This window comes from Rosa chinensis, chromosome 4, assembly GCF_002994745.2.
Source record: "Rosa chinensis cultivar Old Blush chromosome 4, RchiOBHm-V2, whole genome shotgun sequence".
Taxonomy (NCBI): Eukaryota; Viridiplantae; Streptophyta; class Magnoliopsida; order Rosales; family Rosaceae; genus Rosa; species Rosa chinensis.
Window position 1 is genome coordinate 65,012,323 of NC_037091.1, and position 21,052 is coordinate 65,033,374.

Genomic DNA, 21,052 nt, shown 5'->3' on the forward strand with positions numbered 1-21,052 from the left:
AATCTGACCAAAAACATGTATCCGTGTCAATAGAGACTGCATCTGTTATGGCATTTCATCGTCTGACTTAACCATTACTATTGTAGATCTTATTTTCTTTTCTGTTGTTGGACTAAATCACAGTCAAACATATTTGGTAAGGTGGCATTTTCAATCATACGAGATTCAAGTAGTCGTTATATATCTTATTTATGCCCAACCTGCAAGCCCTTGGATCCTTCCCCCTCCAAATTGAACAATCCCATAAACATTAAAACCTCTCTTCTAAGGTTCTGACTTTGAGGAGTTGGTATTGTAGTGAGATCATACCAAGGTCCCAATGCATCATCATTTGATCTTTCTTCTCGCTTATTTCATGGCATTTTGTTCAGATCCAACATTATTATACTTATTCAAATGATTATGTGGGCTACAATATATAATCATCACTGTCCCCAATTTCACATCCAGTGGAGTCAGTGGACCGTGACATTAAATTTCTCTAAATGTCGTGCATTCTATTATATTAATCGTGACTCACGAGCTGTCTTCCCCTCCCCTCTAAAATTATTTGTTTGAGATATAAATTAAAAAAATTCTACCATGTTTCGGATTATGAACCGATTTCAATCGGGTTCTATAACATGATAGGTCGATAAGAGATTTCTAATCGAAAATTATGTTGCATTATTTGATTTCACATGATCGAGAACCCTCCTCTATTAACGACCCCACCATCCACAGGCCGTTGCCCGCCATCGTCAACCTGTCAACTCAAGCAGGCACCTTCATCACAAGAGTGCCTCAAACCCCTTTTTATCACGATCCCACCAACCACCATGTCATCCGAAACAAAAAGGGTTTCCATGACCGGATCAAAAAGAAGAGGAGAAAGAAAAGCAAATCTTCTAAAGACACCCAAAGCAGCCAAAAAGCATCATTTTGATGTCACTATTTCATACATTTACAACAAAGTTTATCTTCTTCTTTTTCTTGTTTAGGCTTACAAGGACATCACATGGTTTGATTAGATCCCAAACTTAACTAAACAAGAAAAACACAAGAGTTTCAAATAGTGTTTACAAATTACAAGTTTCAATAGAAGTAAGATAGGACTTGCAATTTCAAATATGCATTGGAAGGTGGTGGAGATTACCAGTTCTTTACCAACCCAACATATGAAGCTAAACTTTTTAGCATCTGGTCCTAAGCATAATGCTAAAGTTGTGGTTAAAGTAAAAGCATTTGTCAAAGTCATTATATATGTTCCTGAAAAGATAAAGTGCATAGCAGCTTGTGACAAAGTTACATAGAACAGGATCTGCATGACAGTAAAGAAATCAAGTTCCAGAACAAAGCAAAAGCCTAGAGCTATTTTTTCTGATAAAGAATTTATATAGATCCATTGATATGATGAAGAAATACATACTACAGTAATTAACATCATGTATCCTGAGATCTATTATCACTCCATGGCAAACCCACGGTAGCTGAGGAAGTAGCAGCCATTTGGGTTTCTGCAGAACTTGGAAATTTGCCCTTTTTAGGCCACAGCCAGATTTTAGAAACAGAAAAGCTTTCACCTTTACCTCCAATTTTTTTGCCCTCAGTATCACTATCATTGTTGGAATTCCCATTTTGCCCCACCCTCCCTCTCACAATCCTCATACTATCACCATTACCACCTGATCTTTTGGGCCTCAGAGCAACTTGAACCTCCAAATCAGCTACCACATATTGGTATGATCCCATTGAGTAACATCTCCTTGCATCCAAATTACTACTACTAGTCTCTCCCTCTATTTTCTCCACACCTCTTCCTTCATCTCCTTCGACATTTGTCGTAGTAGTACTTCTGAACTTTCCAAGTCTCACAGAAAACACTCTCTTTTCAATCTCATTCTCTGCAGACTTTTGACCAGAAATCAGACCCCCATTTCCTCCATTCCCTGAAAAACCTTCCTCTTCCCTCGAATCATCGAAATCAAAAACCGGGTTCTCAATGGCTATCCCTGGTGTGTATAGTGTCCCTCTACAAAGAGGGCAAGTAGAATTAGACAGTAACCATGTGTCTATGCAATCAATGTGAAAAGCATGACTACATAATGGAAGCAATCTCAGCTGGTCCTTTTCAGTAAACTCACACAGACAAACTGGACAATCAAATGGCTCATTCAGACCCTTCAACTCTTTATAAAGGAACACAGGAAGAGCATCAATGAAAGCCTGATCTAATCCAGAATCATGAAGATGGAAGAGCTGCTGTAACTGTCTCTGGAGAACTCCAGACCCAGACATTTCCGGGTATCTGTTGGATTCAGAAATCGCTGAAGATCTATGCTTGGTGAGATATCTAACAAGTAAGTGAAGGATTCCGGATACGAAAAACACAACAGCTAGAACAATTATGATGAAGAGAATTGCTGGACTAATTTTATTGCCAGAAGATGAAGATGGTGGGATTGATTGCTTCTGATATTCACTATTATATGGCAGTGAAGGAGAAGACGAAAGAAACCGAGATTGACGATGGAGGAGCTCGATTTGAGCTCGATTCCAAGACATTCTAGAATACCGGCAAACTGAATCCACCATTTAAGACCCAAAAACCTTTATGTAAGCTCAAGTAATCAAAATCAACTTGCTTGCTTGGTTTGTGATCAAACCCAACTCACACTTGGAAGCAAACAAGCAACATGCACATTACACATCTTGTAACTCACAAGAGACTTAATCTCAGTTTTGGTCAGATTCAGAACAAAACAATTCTTTGACCCCTAACTACTTAAAAAAGGGTACCTTCAGAAGGGTATCATTGGCCTCAGAAATCTCTGACATAATTTAGAAGCTGGTAATTTGCAACAAGAATAAACACAGAGAACTCTCTTTTGGAACTGTCGCAGTTTGCAGTGTGTACCTACCTCACTTCCTCAGCTCTCGAAAATCTGCCATTAATGGAGCCCAGCTGTCCACGTTAATTGCTTGATATCATGATGATGATGAGTCTTGTCTTGGTCTTGGACAATGTTGCAGAGCGTTGCAGAGAGAGATTACTAACCCCTAAACAAGTTGTTATGGGCAGTGGCCGCAGTCCCACATCAGGGGGCTGTGATTTGTTTATATAGTAGAAAAAGTCTGCAGGATATTTCTGTAGAAGTTGAAGTGAGAGAGAGAGAGAGAGAGAGCTGGTACTGGAACTAGTAGCTTCCCAAGAGCAAGGACCAGGGGTATAAGTGTCATTTCGGATCATGAGGACGGTGACCTCATGCGTGTGCATGATGGCATAAGGCAGTGTTTTTGTACCACCATTTCTTTCCGGCCCAAAACTATCGGTCTCAACTTTAATGGACCCAAAGCCCATTGAGCAATGAAGTATTCGAGAGTGAAATATTAGGTTAACCGACACATCGAACAAAACTATTGGTCCGACCGTCCGACTGCTTGACTGAAGGGCTTTGTTATTTGATTTTTGTCTTCGAAATGCAAGGTAGCAGTTTGGAAACGCTGTTCAACCTTTGAATTTTTCATTTTGTGTTATGAAATGGGTGTTCTAGTCAAGGCCTTCTCATGCATTGGACAAAAAAAAAGAGCTAATTTTGACTAAACCCTAAAAAAATAAAAAATGCATTGGACAAAACTTAAGGAACCAAAAAAAAAAGTCAAGTCTTAAGGAGGAATTTCATATATAGTTAGTTTGAAATAGTCCAATAATTTTCCGCTTGAAATGACCACGTGGCCGGAGTTGTGGACTTCAAGCCAATCATTATTGCTATCATGCATCTTCTGAATTAAGAAGTCCCTCCTAGCTAGGTCTTTGGTTTATAACTAAAAGATGAAATTAGTTAGTAGCTCACTTATATTATATACATGGCAGGAAATGAAGATTGTGATAGGAGATGGTAGGCCATGGAGTACACGTTCTTTGGTCTGAGATTAGTATGGTTTTTGCCAAACATTTCTTAAGTGGTACATGGCATATATAAGAATTGAGATAGTGGCTTAAATTGATGAAGAACATGCATAGGACAGATAATCTCTTCCCTCTTTTTTTCAGGAAAAATACATTCCACACTTCTAATTACAACGATAGATGAAGAGCATTTAACATCTAATCCTTGGGTAAATTAGCAGTTAGAAAGGTTCCATGGTTTGTTTGTGGAAGATTGTGATCAACTGGGTCAATTTCATAGGATACAGTTTTCTATTTCCCACCTAATTAACCTTCAGTCTTTGAATTCATCTTCAGCAGTAATTTTGAAAGTTATGTAATGTGTAAAGTCAGCTATGACTTTGATCGATTTGCAGGACCAATTGATATAAATTGGAATTAATGAATCGTTTCTAGCTAGCAGATATTGGATGCCAACTTTCTAACTGCTTTAGAAGTTTCTAACATGAGATCCACAAATCAATCACAGAGAAATTTATTAGTGACTTGACTTATTGCTGGCTGGGGAAAAAATAGCCTAAAAATCTACCTATCTTTTCAATTTTGTTTTGTTGTTTTGAGGACTCCATAGGTTTCCAACTTTCCTTGTTACTATTCAAGCTCTTTCAAGGGAATAACATCCATAACTCAAGTTAAGAGTCAAATCAAATATTATCAGTATATACAATACTTTACCTAGAAACTTCAGTTACACAAAACAGACTTTTTTTTTTCAGTGGTTTATCACTGATGGGGATTACAAAACTTCACTTAGAACAGAAGAAATATTGATGAAGTCATGAAACTATCGGACTATCGGAGCATTAACAAAAACACCACCTATTGCCTACAGTAAAATTTGGAAGAAGTTGATGAATCAGCTCGAGTAGATCTAAATGACTATGTCAAACTTAAAACCCTATCTGCTGCTCCTGCGAATTACCAAAGTTAAATACTATATATGCCACCACAAGAAGATGAGAGGAAATTAACCCAAGGAATTTTAGCTACATACCAATGTTAAAGCTACTCATTATATATATATATACACACTCAGAATTATATTCTCATAATTAAATTAAACCGTGACTTGAATATATTCTGAGATCTCACAGCTCTCAGTTGATGGACATTACCAGTGGGATTTAATTTAACAGCGATCGACCTTACATATCGATCATATAATATTAGCTCCATATATATAGCAGGAGATCGAAAAATAAAAAATAAACATTACATGAAAATAAGATTGGAGACTAACTGGCGCATGGTGATTAACACTATCTCACAGCTTGTAAATCTTGGAAAGCTCTTGCAAAACATCGACTTGCAACCTCAAATACATTATGTAATCCGCCGTGTGGTGAAACAGCCTCTCCGCCTCCAGCCCTCTCCCTCCCGGAACCAGCATTTGCAGCTTCTTCACCTTCACTCTCACAGTCCTCGACTTCCTCCCTCCACCGCCAACACGACGTCGTCTTCCCCCCACCGCACTCGGCCGCCTCCTTCTCGACCTCATGTTCGAACACCCGCTATCCAATGAACTCATCATTCTCAGAATCCAACACGGTATTTTACAGCACAATTCAAATAACAGTGAAGACGAAGACGAAGACGAAGAAGGAATTAAGGGCGTGAAATGTGAATGATGAGGAAGAAGAGGAGGAGGGGATATAAATGATGGGAAGCGAAGCTAACTGGGCTACTATCATAGCACATTAGCACCCTATATTGTTAGGGCGACGGGGCCATGTGAGCCGAGCCATTGGTGTTTTTGTTTTGTACTTTGGCTTTTGGACGTTAACAGCTCCCTCCAAAATCCAAATTACCCGGCCAACTCTCTCCGATGGACCAATAATTCTCCATATTAATAAGGCCACAAAGGACACCTTTGAATTTCCCTCACGAACACAGTTTTGTTGTCGTTTTGCCATATGGGGCACGGCTGCGGGTCCCGCCCCCACTCCCATTTGCTTACCTTTGCCAAGACCCACGCACGTGTCTGACAGCTCTCAAACCCTTCTCCTCGCACGCTCCCGTTCACTTACTTGCTTTCTTCCATCTCTGGTACGTTTCTGTTTAGTTACCATCGTAATCCCCGAATCCCGGCACTATCTTCCCCTCACGTGTCCGATCTGATCCTCTACGTTAAGGGGTGGCGAAACCGAACGTATTACACATCCACTAATCGCATGTGTTGAGACTTTCTTTTTTTTTAATAGAAGCGAGATAATCGAGAGTAGTTTGAGTATTGACTATTGATTGAGTGAGCTTGATGTTGTGATTAATGGATCGAATGTGTTATACGCAAGTCCTAATGCTTAATTGCAATATGACAAAATTTGAGCTCATATACTTACTCATACATTAATCGAATCGATTCAATGAACATTTTCAATTTAACATATTACATCACATAGTTGAGAAGGCTGCCATGCTGGCTTCACCTCGTGTATATGATGGCCCGGCCGCCGCTATGCCTTTCTCCTACATCACATTTACCCGTTTACATTCGAGTTTTAGTGTTGTCCAACTGCGTCCCAGGAGAGCACCCATCGTGATATATATGTCATCTGATCAAATCTGAAGCGGGTGGAGGGCCTTGGAAAGAACAACCTGGGAGAGGTTATAACCGTCGGATTTGGTGATATATTCTTGTACAATTAAAGGGTGGAAAAGTTAGTTAATGAGTTAGGGCCATAACCAATAATGAGAATGTGTGAGGCTGGCAAAACTGGATTGGATTTGAAATTTACGAATTGAATGAATTAATTATATCATCTAGGATTTTGAAATAACGTGGTTGGATGGAGATCCTCTTTCTTTCTTTTCCGAAATAGACTTATGGCAGATGAGGAGACACATGTATTATACTTTTCTTCTTTAGGTAAATGATGATTAAAAATCATTAATGCAAGCGGAACAATATGGGCCAAGATTGTGCCAACTTATTATCCAATGTTCATAAATCATAATTTTTTTTTAAAAATTTTAAAATAGAGAATTAGGCAATATTAGCACTTCATTAGCAGTTTTTACGTGCAGCGCCTATCCTCCCGTAAAGAAGAAAGGACCACTACACCCGGAAACTCACCGTACGTTCCTCTATTACCAAATCATAATATAGTATGAGGGAGTACAATTATTTCTTATGATATTAATTATCAGTATAGTGGAAGATGTTCAAGGTGATACCGGTTCTCTGGAAGCTCCTCAGCGATCTACGGATGGGCTAGTTTCGTCTGAAGTTTCAGCGAGTAAGCATGATATGGTGGGTGAGGAAGATTTGTGTGTCCTTCCTAATCCACATGGGGAGATTGTAGGTGCTTCGATGGTTGAGGATGTGACTACCTCTTCCAATGCGATTATTTTTGTTTGAGTGAGAAAGATCGACGAGAGAGAGATTGCTTCTTGGGTACTTTATTTTTTCTTGGGGTAGTTTTTTCTCTTGTTTGGCGCTTAATCCTAAAAGGTGGGTGTGCTAGGGGTGTGCGTAATGGTATGCTTGTTGTGAGTGTACTTTTGGTGTGTACTCTGTGTGATGGCCTTTTCTTACTGCCTTTACGGTCAAGTCATCATTGTATTGCTTGCTGAATTGCATAATAGATGACATTTTCAACTCAAAAAAAAGAAAAAAAAGTAGCACGCATGAAAAACTATGATATGACTCTCCTCCAAATTGAGAACTAGCATATGTGCTCTATTCTTGTATCTTCGATGCATTCTATATATTTCTGGATCAATAGAGACACAGGTAGTGAATTAGTGATGGTGATCGATATGTTTGTCTAACATGGGTTGATGTGAGGCATCAAGCATGCACTGAATTTGATGATAAGTTGCATCCTCCTTCACTTATATTCGATACTTGGTCCACAATATTCGACATACATGTTTCGGAGCTTTATGTTATAAATTATTATATAATTCAAGTTGCGGTAAGGTTTATGTCTTTATGGCGTCCCTACACCGTGTGGACATATTCTTTTTTCTTTTTGTATTTTCTCATTTAGTAGTGATTTACTAAGAAAAAAAAAATTGTTAAATCACAATGCTCGAGGATAAAGATAAATCTAACGGACTTAAAATTTGAGAGGTAATAAAAATTGGTTGTAGAAAAATAATCAGAATATCGGGCGTGTACAAGTTAGTAATTAGTTTTAAGATAAGAAAAAAGAAGATGTTAGTAACCTAGCACGTACGATGGAGCTAGCTTGCGGTCCATTGCGTGCCGACTTAATTGGTTTGGAGGTTTAAGATGAAGGGCATTGAACCAACGCCATGCATGTTAGTAATAATAACAATGCTAGCTAGATGAAATATCTAAATGTAGGTCTTCTGAAAGAAGATGATGTCTTCAGAAGATGATGTGTGTGTGTGTGGCTTTGACTTGGTTTATTATTTGCATGCATGGTACGTATAGTAACTAGTAACCTGTGAGATGGAGGGCAATAAGATCGATGGGTCCCTATAGATAAACCCTGATGCATGTGAGTATGTCAACTCACTGATCTCGACCTTTCCCAGGCATCATGTATTAGCATGGATAGAGATGGAGTTAGTATCAGTCTCGGATCGAATTCGCGCGCGCGCCCATACACACACACATATATACCCACATACTTTTGTTGCCAAAACAATCTATACATAATTACATATATACAAAACACAGTAATGAAAATTTGAAACAGAGTAGTCGGAAAAAAAAAATTTTGAAACACCCATTAATAATCTGAAAATTAACCATTGCGGTTAAACTATATAGCAAAGTTAGATTTTTTCAATGTGGGAGTTATATTTTATCACATTCTCAACACGCCCCCGCACGTGTGACGATTTCTCAAGCCATACACGTGGACAAGTTATATTGGGTGACGGTGAGCACGTGTGGCCATTGCTGAAACTAAACACGTGGATAACCTGCTCTGATACCATCACATGATAAAGTAATTTGGGGTTCACATCTAAAATCAATTGGCAATAGATGAAGTGACCCAAACCCTTATAAACCTATAAGCAAAGTTATATTTTTTCAATGTAGAAATTATATTTTATCACATTCTCAATAATCATGTTGCTGAGCTAGCTAGCTTTCTGGCAAAGATCGCGATACACACGCAGAGACTGTGGACACCGCATGTTACTGTGCAAAGCGACGTTATGAGAAACTGATGGCGTTGAGAGCGAAAGAGATGGAACACGTGGATGGAACAATCATCTTCGGAGGAAACACAGAGACACCCACAGTCACATGCACACGAGCACACGAGAGACTAGAGAGGGTAGGGGACCTCATTCGATCGATCTTCATATATATATATATATATATATATATATATATATATATAGCACACGAGCACACGAGAGACTAGAGAGGGTAGGGGACCTCATTCGATCGATCTTCATATATATATATATATATATATATATATATATATATAATCAGCTGCTACCTGGCTAGCTGGCTAGCTATAGCTAGCCTTGACTAGATAGTAACAAAATCGTCGAGTTTGGTAAGCGAACCGTTCCGGCCCCGGGGTGAAACTTGCAGGTTGAGGGAGGGAGTGAGCTAGCTAGCTAGTGGGTGGCCAGTTCAGCAGTTCAGCTTTTCAGAGAGTATTTGAACTACAATAAAGTTTTAAGTGAAGCGGTCATAATCAAAATATCTTTATGTGTACGTAAAATATTGACTATGTATTTTTTCTTTTTTCTTTTTATAGAGTACTTACACGAAAGATAATTAGACGATTGGACAAATATATCTCAGTGGTCCAACCTCCCCTTGTGAAGACCTCCTCTCGCACTATACATAATGTGGGTCTTTGGATTTGAAATTGAAGAGGTAGTTATTGTAGTTTGTGTAAAGACTATAGCACAGAATCACGGTGATAAGGGTTGCAGATTGCCTACGCGTGTTGAGCATCTGATGGAGAGAATGCAAATTAGTTAGTAACTGATTACTATAAGTAGTGGTTAACTACAATTAGAAGTGTTAAGCAATTAGGTCCTTTTGCAAACAATCAAAAAAAAATATCAAAGTAGCTCCCAGTTTTTTCTTTGCTTTCCTCAGGTTTTTTCTTCATCTTCAATCTTTCACTGTCTTCATCAAAACTTAACAGTTTGTTGCTATCAACTAGTAGTAGCTAGCTAGCTCTAGGAAGTAGGAAAGCTACCAGTACTGGCTGTGCAAGCTGGTTAATTGGTTGGATGGCACTCCATCGATCGGTCCGTGGTGTATATATGTATGAGCTGGTATAAAGCTAGCTAGCCAAAGCTACTCAAACAACTCGATCAAACTAAGGGGACGTGTACGTAGCTAGTGGCTGCCGCTGGTTGCTTGCTTGCTTATTAGCTCATAGCCTTATTGTAGGTACATATATGCAGCTCAGCTGGACCCGAATTGCGATCGAGTAGTGGTGGCCTGACCTGGTGGGAATGGAGCGCACATGGTGGCACATGTATCCAATATTACTCCGGCTTTGCATGGAGTTAATGAGTTATCAAGGAAAGCTATTACTAGGTATATGGAATACCACGTAAGCCAAATGTGAACAGCCGTATTCACTCAAATATCCTCATGTGTCTGTAGTTTATACTGTGTTTCTTTACCAATCATTTAAACTTATTACGTACGTATACTTGTTAAGCTATTTTTAATTACATGCCATGGACAATTGAGTGTTTTATCGGCATGCACTTGTTTTTCCTAATTGTTCAAATTCTTATACGAATTTGGACAAAACGTTTTAGCAATGACATACAATAAACAAGAGACTGCATGTGAGATATGTAGAATAGCTGTAAATCTTATGTAATTATGATTCTTATTTATTTAGGTTATCATGTAATTATAGGAATGATTGTTTCCTATTAGGGTTAGACTACTCCTCTTGTCCTTGTATATATACCTCTTTGTGGGATGAATAGAATATCATTGAAAACCCTAAAATCAAAGTATTCTTTTCTACTTGGTATCAAAGCAGGTTCAATCCTTTGAACTTGCCTGCATCCTTTAAATCCTGAATCCCAAAGCACACCACAAACCGCTGCATACCACCACCATTAAAATCAAGCCATCCCTGAATTTTTTGAAACCCTAGAAAAACCAAACCTGAAAAAAAAAAAAAAAAAAAAAAAAAAAAAAAAAAAAAAAAAAACCCCAAATTCCTCAATGGCCGGACCTGCAATTGAAGGCGAACAGTCGAATCCCGAGAAGACAATGGTGTCATCCTCACCGATCATCCATCACCACTACACCACCCAACAAGACAACTCTGCTTTCCCCACAAGTGTTGTCTTGAATGAATCCAACTACACCATATGGGCTCCTCTTATGAGAATGCGCATTGGAGCACGAGGGAAGGTTGGTTATCTGACCGGAGTAAAGGCTGAACCTACCATGAATTCTGCAGAGTATGAAGCTTGGGCCACGGACAATGAAAAGGTGCAAAGTTGGCTAATTGACTCCATGGAATCCTCTCTCATGAACCGGTATATTCGTCTTCCTACTGCGAAAGATATTTGGGAAGCTGTAGAGAAAACCTTTTATGATGATTCTAATGAAACCCGAATCTTTGAGTTGAATAAAAAGTGTTTTGAAGCAAAATAGAATGGAAGGCCCATTCTGACCTACTACAATGAGTTAGTGGCAATGTTCCAGGAGATTGATCAAAGGGTGGCCTCTCAACATGATAATGTTGCAGCTGTCGTTCAAGAAACTTCAGCAATGTCCCGGATGCGTGTTCACTTGTTTTTGAGTGGACTTGACCCAGAGTATGATCAGGTGCGTGGAGAAATCCTACGCAAGGAGCCTAAATTCTCCTTGGAGCAGAGCTATGCTTACATTCGCAAGGTGCAATCAGAGAAACAAGCTATGGGGCGTTCGGTACCTACCGAATCTTCTGTTATGGCCGTTCAACGCCGACCAGGTCCTCCTCCAGGCTTCTCAGGTCATTCTCCACGCCGTCCTCATGAAAAACCAAACCCATACGCAAACAAAAAATGTGTTGTCTGTGGGGAAGTAGGTCATACCAAGGAGCGGTGCTATGAAGTGATTGGCTACCCTGATTGGTGGGACTTCACCAGGAAACCGCGAAAGAATCAGGGCAAGGCGGCTATTGCTACTACAGAGGAAGAGCATCTCGACAATGCCTCTGCTAATGTAGCGCAGTCAGGTATGAAGGGTAAGACTACTTTGAATAATACATGGATAATTGATACAGGTGCATCTGATCATATGACCAATGACCCTAGTCTTGTGAAAAACCTTAGACGTTCCTCTCAAAATATTGTCTCTACTGCTGATGGTACTCCAACTCTGGTCACCGGAGAAGGTTCTATTATTATATCTGATACCTTAACCCTTGAATCTGTCCTAGTTGTCCCCTCACTAGCTTATAATCTCCTATCTGTTGGTCAGATTATTTTAGCACTTGCATGTATTGTGACCTTCTATCCATCTTTCTGTGTGTTTCAGGACATTCTGACTCGGCGGATTCTTGGTTATGGTGTTAGAAGGGGAAAATTATACTACCTGGATCTGACAGAGACTGGAGAAAACCAGAAGCATCTTTTGGGGCAAGCTAATCAGATTAATGGGGTAGAGAATGCAAAGGAAACAGTATGGTTATGGCATCGCCGTTTAGGTCATCTATCTTTTAGTTATCTTAAGAAGCTGCAACCTCATTTGTTTTCGGTTGTCAGTGATTTGGATTTCCATTGTGACATTTGTGAACTGGCCAAGAGCCACCGTATTTCATATTCACCAAGTCTTAATAAAAGTCCTGTTCCTTTTATGAAAATTCACTCTGATGTCTGGGGTCCTGCAAAGATTCCTTCTCTTTCTGGAGCTCGGTATTTTGTAACGTTTATTGATGATTGCACTCGCATGACATGGGTGTCATTACTGAAGAATAAGAGTGATGTATTTGGAATGTTTATCGAATTTCACAAAATGGTGGCAACTCAGTATCAACAATCCATCAGAGTGTTTCAGTCTGACAATGGTGGAGAGTTTGTGAATGGCCCTATGATTGAGTTTTGCCGGTCACATGGAATTCGTCATCAAACCTCCAATTCTTATACTCCTCAACATAATGGGTTAGCAGAACGGAAGAACAGGCAGTTGATGGAAGTTGTTCGTGCTTCCTTATTTGGCATGAATGTACCTCGGTTTTATTGGGGAGAAGCAGTAAAATCTGCAGCATATCTTATCAACCGTACTCCTTCACGGGTGATTGAGTTTCAGAACCCTCATCAGAAGCTTCATACATTTTTGACCATCCCTTCTATGCCTAATTTGGAGCCCCGGGTGTTTGGGTGCACAGCCTATGTTCATATTCCCAAGCCTCAACGTAGCAAGCTTGATCCCCGTGCCCGTAAGTGTATCTTTGTTGGTTATGCTGACTTCCAGAAGGGTTATCGATGTTATGATCCCTTTACTGGCACTTTACATGTCTCTCTTGATGTTGCTTTTCGTGAATCCGAGCCTTATTACTCAGGGGGAGCTTCTCAGTCTTCCCTTCAGAGGGAGAGAGGTTGTGAAGGGAAACCACGTTCTATTATTGATTTTGATGTCTTTGAAGACTTGGAAAATTTGGAGGATACATTTGAGGGTAGAAATTTGGAATTAGAAAATGCAGTTGCTGAACAGAGCATTGTGAATTCCGAAATAGACAATGCGACTGCCGAACGAAGTGTTGTGAATTATGAAACAGAAAATGTAACTGCCGAACAGAGTGTTGTGAATTCCGAGACAGAAGAGACGAATTTTCTGGATAGTTTGAATCAAAATCAAGACGTATATGAAGCTCACACACAAGATATTCCCCCTTCTGCATCACCAACTGAAGATCCCGGTTAGAATGATCCTCCTTAGGTACCCCTAAACTTTAATGAATCTTCTGGGTTAGAAAGTGTCGAACCTAGGAAATCACAAAGGGTTACCAAGGGAATTCCTAAGAAACAATATGAACCAGATATCAAAGCCAAAGCTAAATACCCTATAGCTAATTTTATGTCTAACCATAGGATTTCTGGGTCACATGCACTTGTTATTGATCAATTATCTACTGTATCTATTCCTAGTAACGTGCAGGATGCATTGACGGATCCAAAATGGACAAAGGTGATGAATGAAGAATTGGAAGCTCTTCAAAAGAATGCAACATGGGAACTAGTACCTATGCCGGTTGGAAAGAAGACTGTAGGGTGTCGTTAGGTATTTACTGTGAAGCTGAATGCAGATGGAACTATTAATAGATACAAGGCGAGGTTGGTTGCCAAAGGATACACACAACGTTATGGGATTGATTATGAGGAGACTTTTGCACCTGTGGCAAAGATCAATACTGTTCGGATTCTAATCTCACTTGCAGCAAACAAAGATTGGCCCTTGCACCAGTTTGATGTGAAGAATGCGTTTCTTAATAGGAATTTGGAAGAAGAAGTGTACATGGATGTGCCCCCAGGTGTTAAGAATTACCCAAGTGAAGTTGGCAAGGTGTGTAAATTGAAGAAGTCTCTGTATGGCCTGAAGCAATCTCCAAGAGCCTGGTTTGGGAGATTTTCAAAGTCCATGAGAGCCTTTGGGTACAGACAGAGCAATTATGACCATACCTTGTTTATCAAGCGCAAGAATGGTAAGATTACAGCTCTTATTGTGTATGTTGATGACATGATTGTTACAGGGGATGATCCGAAAGAGATGAATGAGTTACAAAAGTATCTGTCAAAGGAGTTTGAAATGAAGGATCTGGGGCAACTGAAGTATTTTCTGGGTATTGAAGTTGCGAGGTCTAAGAAGGGAATTTCACTGTCACAGAGGAAGTATGTTCTTGACTTACTTACTAAAACGGGGATGCTGGACTGCAGTCCAATTGAGACACCCATTGAGATGAATCACAGACTTGCCATTTATCCTGATCAAATTCCAACTAATAAAGGAAGGTATCAACGTCTTGTAGGAATGTTGATTTATCTTTCACATACTAGACCTGATATTGCTTATGCTGTGAGTGTTGTCAGTCAGTTTATGCATTGTCCTAGTGAAGAACATATGGATGCAGTTTTTCAGATTTTGAGGTATTTGAAGATGGCGCCAGGTAAAGGATTACTATTTGAGAAAAAGGATGAATTGGAAGTTGGGGGATACACAGATGCAGATTGGGCTGGTGATAAAACTGACAGGCGTTCTACATCTGGGTACTTCACTTTTGTAGGAGGGAACCTTGTCACTTGGCGTAGCAAGAAACAGAAAGTTGTGGCCAGATCAAGTGCAGAAGCTAAATTTCGAGGTATGGCACATGGAGTCTGTGAAATGTTATGGATTCGTAATGTCCTGAAAGATCTAGGTTACAAGCTTAGACAACCTATGGATTTGCATTGTGATAATAAAGCTGCAATTGAGATTGCACATAATCCAGTTCAGCATGATAGGACAAAGCATGTGGAGGTTGGCCATCATTTTATTAAAGAAAATCTTGACAGAAAGGTTATTCGTTTTCCATTTGTAAACTCAGAAGAGCAGTTAGCTGATGTTCTTACTAAAGGAGTGTCCAGGAAGATATTCGACAGCTCAGTTGACAAGTTGGGCATGATAGATATCTATGCACCAACTTGAGGGGGAGTGTAGAATAGCCGTAAATCTTATGTAATTATGATTCTTATTTATTTAGGTTATCATGTAATTATAGGAATGATTGTTTCCTATTAGGGTTAGACTACTCCTCTTGTCCTTGTATATATACCCCTTTGTGGGATGAATAGAATATCATTGAAAACCCTAAAATCAAAGTATTCTTTTCTACTAGAGATGGGTCTAGACTAAAGAGGCGACGAGTTACCCGTTTGAGGGATTTACCAGTATAGCAGTAAAATTTGGGTTACCCTTTTAAAGATTTACCAGTATAAGCAATAAAATTTATACCTGTAAGTGAACCGGATTTTGATTCGGATGAGTGGCTATTGGGCGGGTTTGGATTGAAATTTTTTATCCGTTGATCTATTAATGATCCGAATCCGTTAACCCAAATAAGGATTTAGGTCGATCTAATCCGTTTTTATAATAATAAAATATTATTTTTTATTAATACATTATTATTTTTTGAAAAATATAAAATATTAAGAATTTCTAATACAAATTTTTTGCAAAAACCTAAGGCATAGTCTTCGTAAACAGAGTCCATGTCCATCAGTCCATCACCCAAGAAGCATTATTGATAAAGACTTTGTTTAGTTTACCAAAAAGCTAAGAAGGTTGTAGAAGCACAATTAATCTCATACACATCTCCTGACGTCTCTCTCTTAATTTATCAGGTGTAGGAAATATTTTGATAATGTGATTCTACTTTCGGTGATACTATTCGTGTTGTTTTAATATTTTATTAATATTTTATCAGGTATCATGATATCAATTTAATATTACTATTTAAAATTTTAAAATATTTAAAATTATAAACGGATCGGATTAGCGGATCGGGTATCTGTTACTCCGACGGATACAGATTTGGATCAAGCTATCAATGAACAGACGGATACAGATTTGGATCACCCGTTGGGTTAAAGGAGCGGATTTGGGTTGAATTTTTTTATTAGAAAATGGATTTGGATTTAGATTGATCCACTTCAAATCCAATCCATTTACAGGTCTGATAAAATTGGAATTAGAACCAACTAAGTAACAATTCAGCAATATTGGAGAACTCGAAAATAAGAGCAAAAACTACAAATGCAATAGTGAAGAAGATCCAACATTACGACAGAAAATGAAGCAGCCGAAGCCAAAATACAAAGCGGAAGCAGAAGCAATAAGAAGTAACGAGCAAGATCCAGATCAAGATCTAGATCAAATTGAAGAGGTTGCTGATAGGAGCATGATATGCGATGTTATTTGTTAGTTTATTGTATTTTCTATCAATTTATTATCTTTTATGTTTATTAGGTTTATGGGAGTAAAGATGTAAAAATGAGAAGAAAAGGAGAAGAAGATTCATGAATTAAGAGAAAAACGGGAGAACGAAACCCTGATTGATCTAGGAAGCCGGATGATGGGGATTGAGAAGCAAATATTGAGGATATATTCACATTTATCGCATTGATGACGTGGTAAGCTATTATTGGAAGGATGACGTGGAGAATCCTAAATTGAAGATCAATAAGTTGGCTTTCTTTCTAAGTTAAGGAATCTCAATCGAAAAAGGAATGAAAGAGGACTCGAGGAGCAATATAAAAGAGTAGAAACTTTCGCGCGAAAATCAATCAAGAAAATTTAAGCAAGAACGTGAGAAGACTTTCCTTGTCGTCATCGACCAGTCGAGATCTATAAGAACCTGGCCCAAAATAGAACCAAAAAAAAAATTTGGAATACGAAAGAAAGTAGGAAGAACAGTTCCTGTAAATAAAAGGTAAAGAACATGTTCACAGCCGAACTAATTTAGCAATTAGATCCCAAAAGGATTCCAAGTGCTATTTACAAATAAAAGTACTTCTTTTTACAAGAGTCAACCAAAATAAGAAAATACTACTCTCCATTGGCTATAACCCAAACTCCTCTGACACCAAATCTAAAAGAACCTGCAAACACAAGGAAACAAGGAATGAGCAAAAGCACGCTCAGTGAATGACTCGAATAATAAGCCAATAACATTATTCCTGAACATGAACAACCACATGATTCAAAATCATAGCAATAACAAGTCAACGAGAAGTAATCAGTTTGGTAACCAAAGACCCACTTAAAAATATATCAGAACATTACACCAAAAAGAATCAAGATGCCACTGCAAGCTTATAAATCAATTTGAGATGCCACTACATACCCACATATCAACACAATGATCAAACCCTTTCACCGAAAAGAATCAAGCTGCCACTGCAAGCTCATAAGTCAAATTGAGATGCCACTGCATACCCACAGGTTAAATATCATATGGGAATGCCACTGCAAACCTGTTATCTAAAATGGGTTACCACAACCCAAATGATTGTGCCACACATGGTCATGTCATAATAGTAATGTGCACATTGCCAGCACCACTCTCCTACTGGCTAGAGGATTCTAAAATAATATATAATTTTCGTGCTCCCACTGCACAAATCGGGAAATCAATTGCAGAAATCGTTCCACCACTATGCGATCGAAAACCGATCACCACTCATGTACTCAAATAGCAACAGAAAGCGAGCAAACACCAAGCAAGAGACTTTAACAAATATAATAAACAAATCCTAAAGCAATAGACTTTAATAGAAAGCCACTATTTCCACGTCTATAGCTAGTTATTACAAATACCAATGACAAGAGATAACAAGGATGAAACACGAAATCAGAAGATTGATGACAATGTAAAAGTAGATAGCAATAAGGCTACAATTTTTCAGATCAACAAAACCAAGCTAAGAACTTAACTCTTGATATGGCAGATAGCATGACATTTCATTTTCAACCAACCGAGACGAACAATACGAGATTTCATAATAATCTCAAAACTGCAAGATGACAATAAAAAGAATCCCATACTTGCAAGTAGAATCCACCTCCCACCACATACAGACTTATTTCAATTCTAAGGCAGAGGCTTCCTAATGAATCAACATTATGTCCACATCTAGACAAAAGTGTAAAATTGAATCATAACCATAATGGTTCTAGTTCAATGCTTGAAGAAGGAAACACAGCAAACGGAGAGCAAACATGGAATAAAATCACCTAAACCCAAACCTCATACTTCAATGATGGGTGAAAATACTAGATGGAACCAGTGTTGATAAAATACTTTTTCTCAAGAGTTTAACCAAAGAAAGTATGATACATGACATGAAGATTTGCTAACGCAGTGTAAACCTCTCCACTGAGGAAACTTCACTGCGTGGCTTTTAACGTAGCCAACACGAAAAATCAATCCAATATTAAACACTAGAGTTTACAGAATACAAGTAGTGTTGTTCACAACAAACACCTTTTCTTAGCAACAAATGCTAACTTGTTTTACAACCATTCTAACTCTAGATTCAACATTCCAGGCAATCAATCTTCAGCCTTCCTTTCACTCAATTGAATCACTGATCTTGAGAGTGAATGTGAAAGATTATGCAAAGTAACACATGAAACAATTAAAGAGGGTTTTCGAAAACGATTTGAACAAAACTAGAAGTTCAAAGAGAAACCAATTTCTGCCGTCAAAAACCCTAACCAAAACTTTAGTTTTGAAACCTTTTTATAAGGGAGAAAAACTCCCCCTCAATCAAATCTTTTCTTGATAATTGATTAAGATAAATATAGAAAGATTTAAAACAGTTTTTGAATGTGCAATCGACACTTTCCTAACAAGTTCTCAAATTGATATGCATGTTAAAAACCATTTTAATGCATAAGGGATTATTGACTTAATACAACCGATATGCATATCAATTTAGATTTATACCAACCAATATGGAATGAATACACATTAAACTCAAGATCAGTGACTCGATTTGACTTGATCTTGTCTTCAAGAACCGATCTTGTGATCTTTCTCTTTGCTTCCTTGAAGCTCCGGTTTCCTCGTCGTAGTGGGAAATCATATGTTGAATGGTAATAGGCCAATGTACTTACAATCTCCCCCTTTGGGCATTCCCATTCAACACATGATTTTTCATCTTTTGTCCTGCAAGTTAGGTTTCACAGATAAACACTAATCACTAAACAAAGGGTGCTACTTGGATTAAGGAATCAGTTTCCATCCTTTTCCGGATCCAAGTAGCCAAAATACGATTACTTAAGAATAATAATAGCAAGCATCCCAAGAGTATCTGTGCTTATGCACTTACACACCAAAAAAAAAACTTTTGTCCATCAAAAATTAAAAATGCAGAAACAGAAATAAGTAAGAAAAATCAAGTTACTTCTCCCCCTTTGAATGGGAGGGCACGTCAAATTCCTCACAAAGCTTGGTGACGGTGTCCAGAAATTCCTCTTCATCCATGGAATCCGAGCTTTCCTCTGGTGCGACAGGCTCCTGCATGGCATGGGATGGACCGGGAGCGTCAAACCCGGGAGGGTGGCGCTGCATGTTCCGGATCTCCTGTGTGAGAGTGGTCAGGGCATGACGAGTTCGAACCAGAAGAGAATGCATGTCGTCCATGTCCGTTGTGAGGCAAGCAATTCGCCAGTCAGCCACCAGAATCTGATCACGGAGACTTTCCAGAGAGACAGGAGGAGGAGGACTCCGACTGCGTGCACGGTGCATGCCGGGATGGAGAATCCCGGCTCTGGCAGCGGCCTGACGACCTTCTTCTGGAGGAGGCAGGCGGCGATGTCCTCCAAGGCGAGTTGTTTGCTGTGAGCGAACCATGGTGAGAGAGCAGTGGGTGAAAGAACCTGCACACAGAGACAACCAAGAGTAAAATCCGAGTGAGACAAGAGAGGCTATATGTAGTGAACAGTTAGGTTTTAGGAAGACCAAGGAACACACCGATTGGGAGAGCGGCTCAAATGGGGAGAGAAGTTATGACAATTTATTTTCCCTAGATATACGCATGCAGATAACTTCTCCCCCTCAACTTAGGCATAATCATTATGGAAATTAATTGTAGGCAGATTACCATCAAGGAAGGAAACGAAGAGCCAAAATATATTCAGGGAATCTGCAAGTATATCAGAGGATCGTTTCCTTTGCAAGTATCAAGGCAATGAATGCATAGGTCATATCGAGGAGAGAAAATATAGCGAAGTTTAATCACAGAGAGCACAGATCACTTAGTGGAAGGCACATAGTTCAGAGTACGAAGCATGATGTATTCTCTCAACAATAAGAATTGGTACTCATAGTTAGACCTTAAGGAGTAAACCTGTGATAGAAGTGAATATAACCATGATGTGGGGCTTAGAAAAGAGTTTAGTGTCATAGAGAAGGAGTGAAGTAAGAGAACTAAAGTAAAGCTCATGAAATCTCCTAAGAAGGAGCAGGAATCATTGTTCCCAAGCACATGTTTTAGTGGAGTCAAAGATCTCCTTTATTTAGTGACAAATAGTACTCATGTAACAAGACTCTTCTCAGCAACTCCCAGAACAGATGTTCTTTGGGTACTAAGCATAACAAGGATGCTCCATGGAGAGAGTCTCGAGTAGTTGTCTGCATGATTTTATGTTACGTGCAAAGATCACTC

The 21,052-nt window shown here is 38.9% G+C and overlaps 2 protein-coding genes across 2 annotated transcripts; both read right to left on the bottom strand.

Annotated features, from left to right (window-relative positions):
- Positions 1–1,245: 1,245 nt before the first annotated feature.
- LOC112196944 (RING-H2 finger protein ATL46) lies at positions 1,246–3,156 on the bottom strand. The gene has a single exon (XM_024337430.2). The coding sequence runs from the start codon at positions 2,572–2,574 to the stop codon at positions 1,423–1,425; it is 1,152 nt and encodes a 383-aa protein (XP_024193198.1). The 5' UTR covers positions 2,575–3,156; the 3' UTR covers positions 1,246–1,422.
- A 1,810-nt stretch (positions 3,157–4,966) lies between these two features.
- LOC112196946 (transcription factor bHLH150) lies at positions 4,967–5,724 on the bottom strand. The gene has a single exon (XM_024337436.2). The coding sequence runs from the start codon at positions 5,457–5,459 to the stop codon at positions 5,193–5,195; it is 267 nt and encodes an 88-aa protein (XP_024193204.1). The 5' UTR covers positions 5,460–5,724; the 3' UTR covers positions 4,967–5,192.
- Between the last annotated feature and the right edge of the window lie 15,328 nt (positions 5,725–21,052).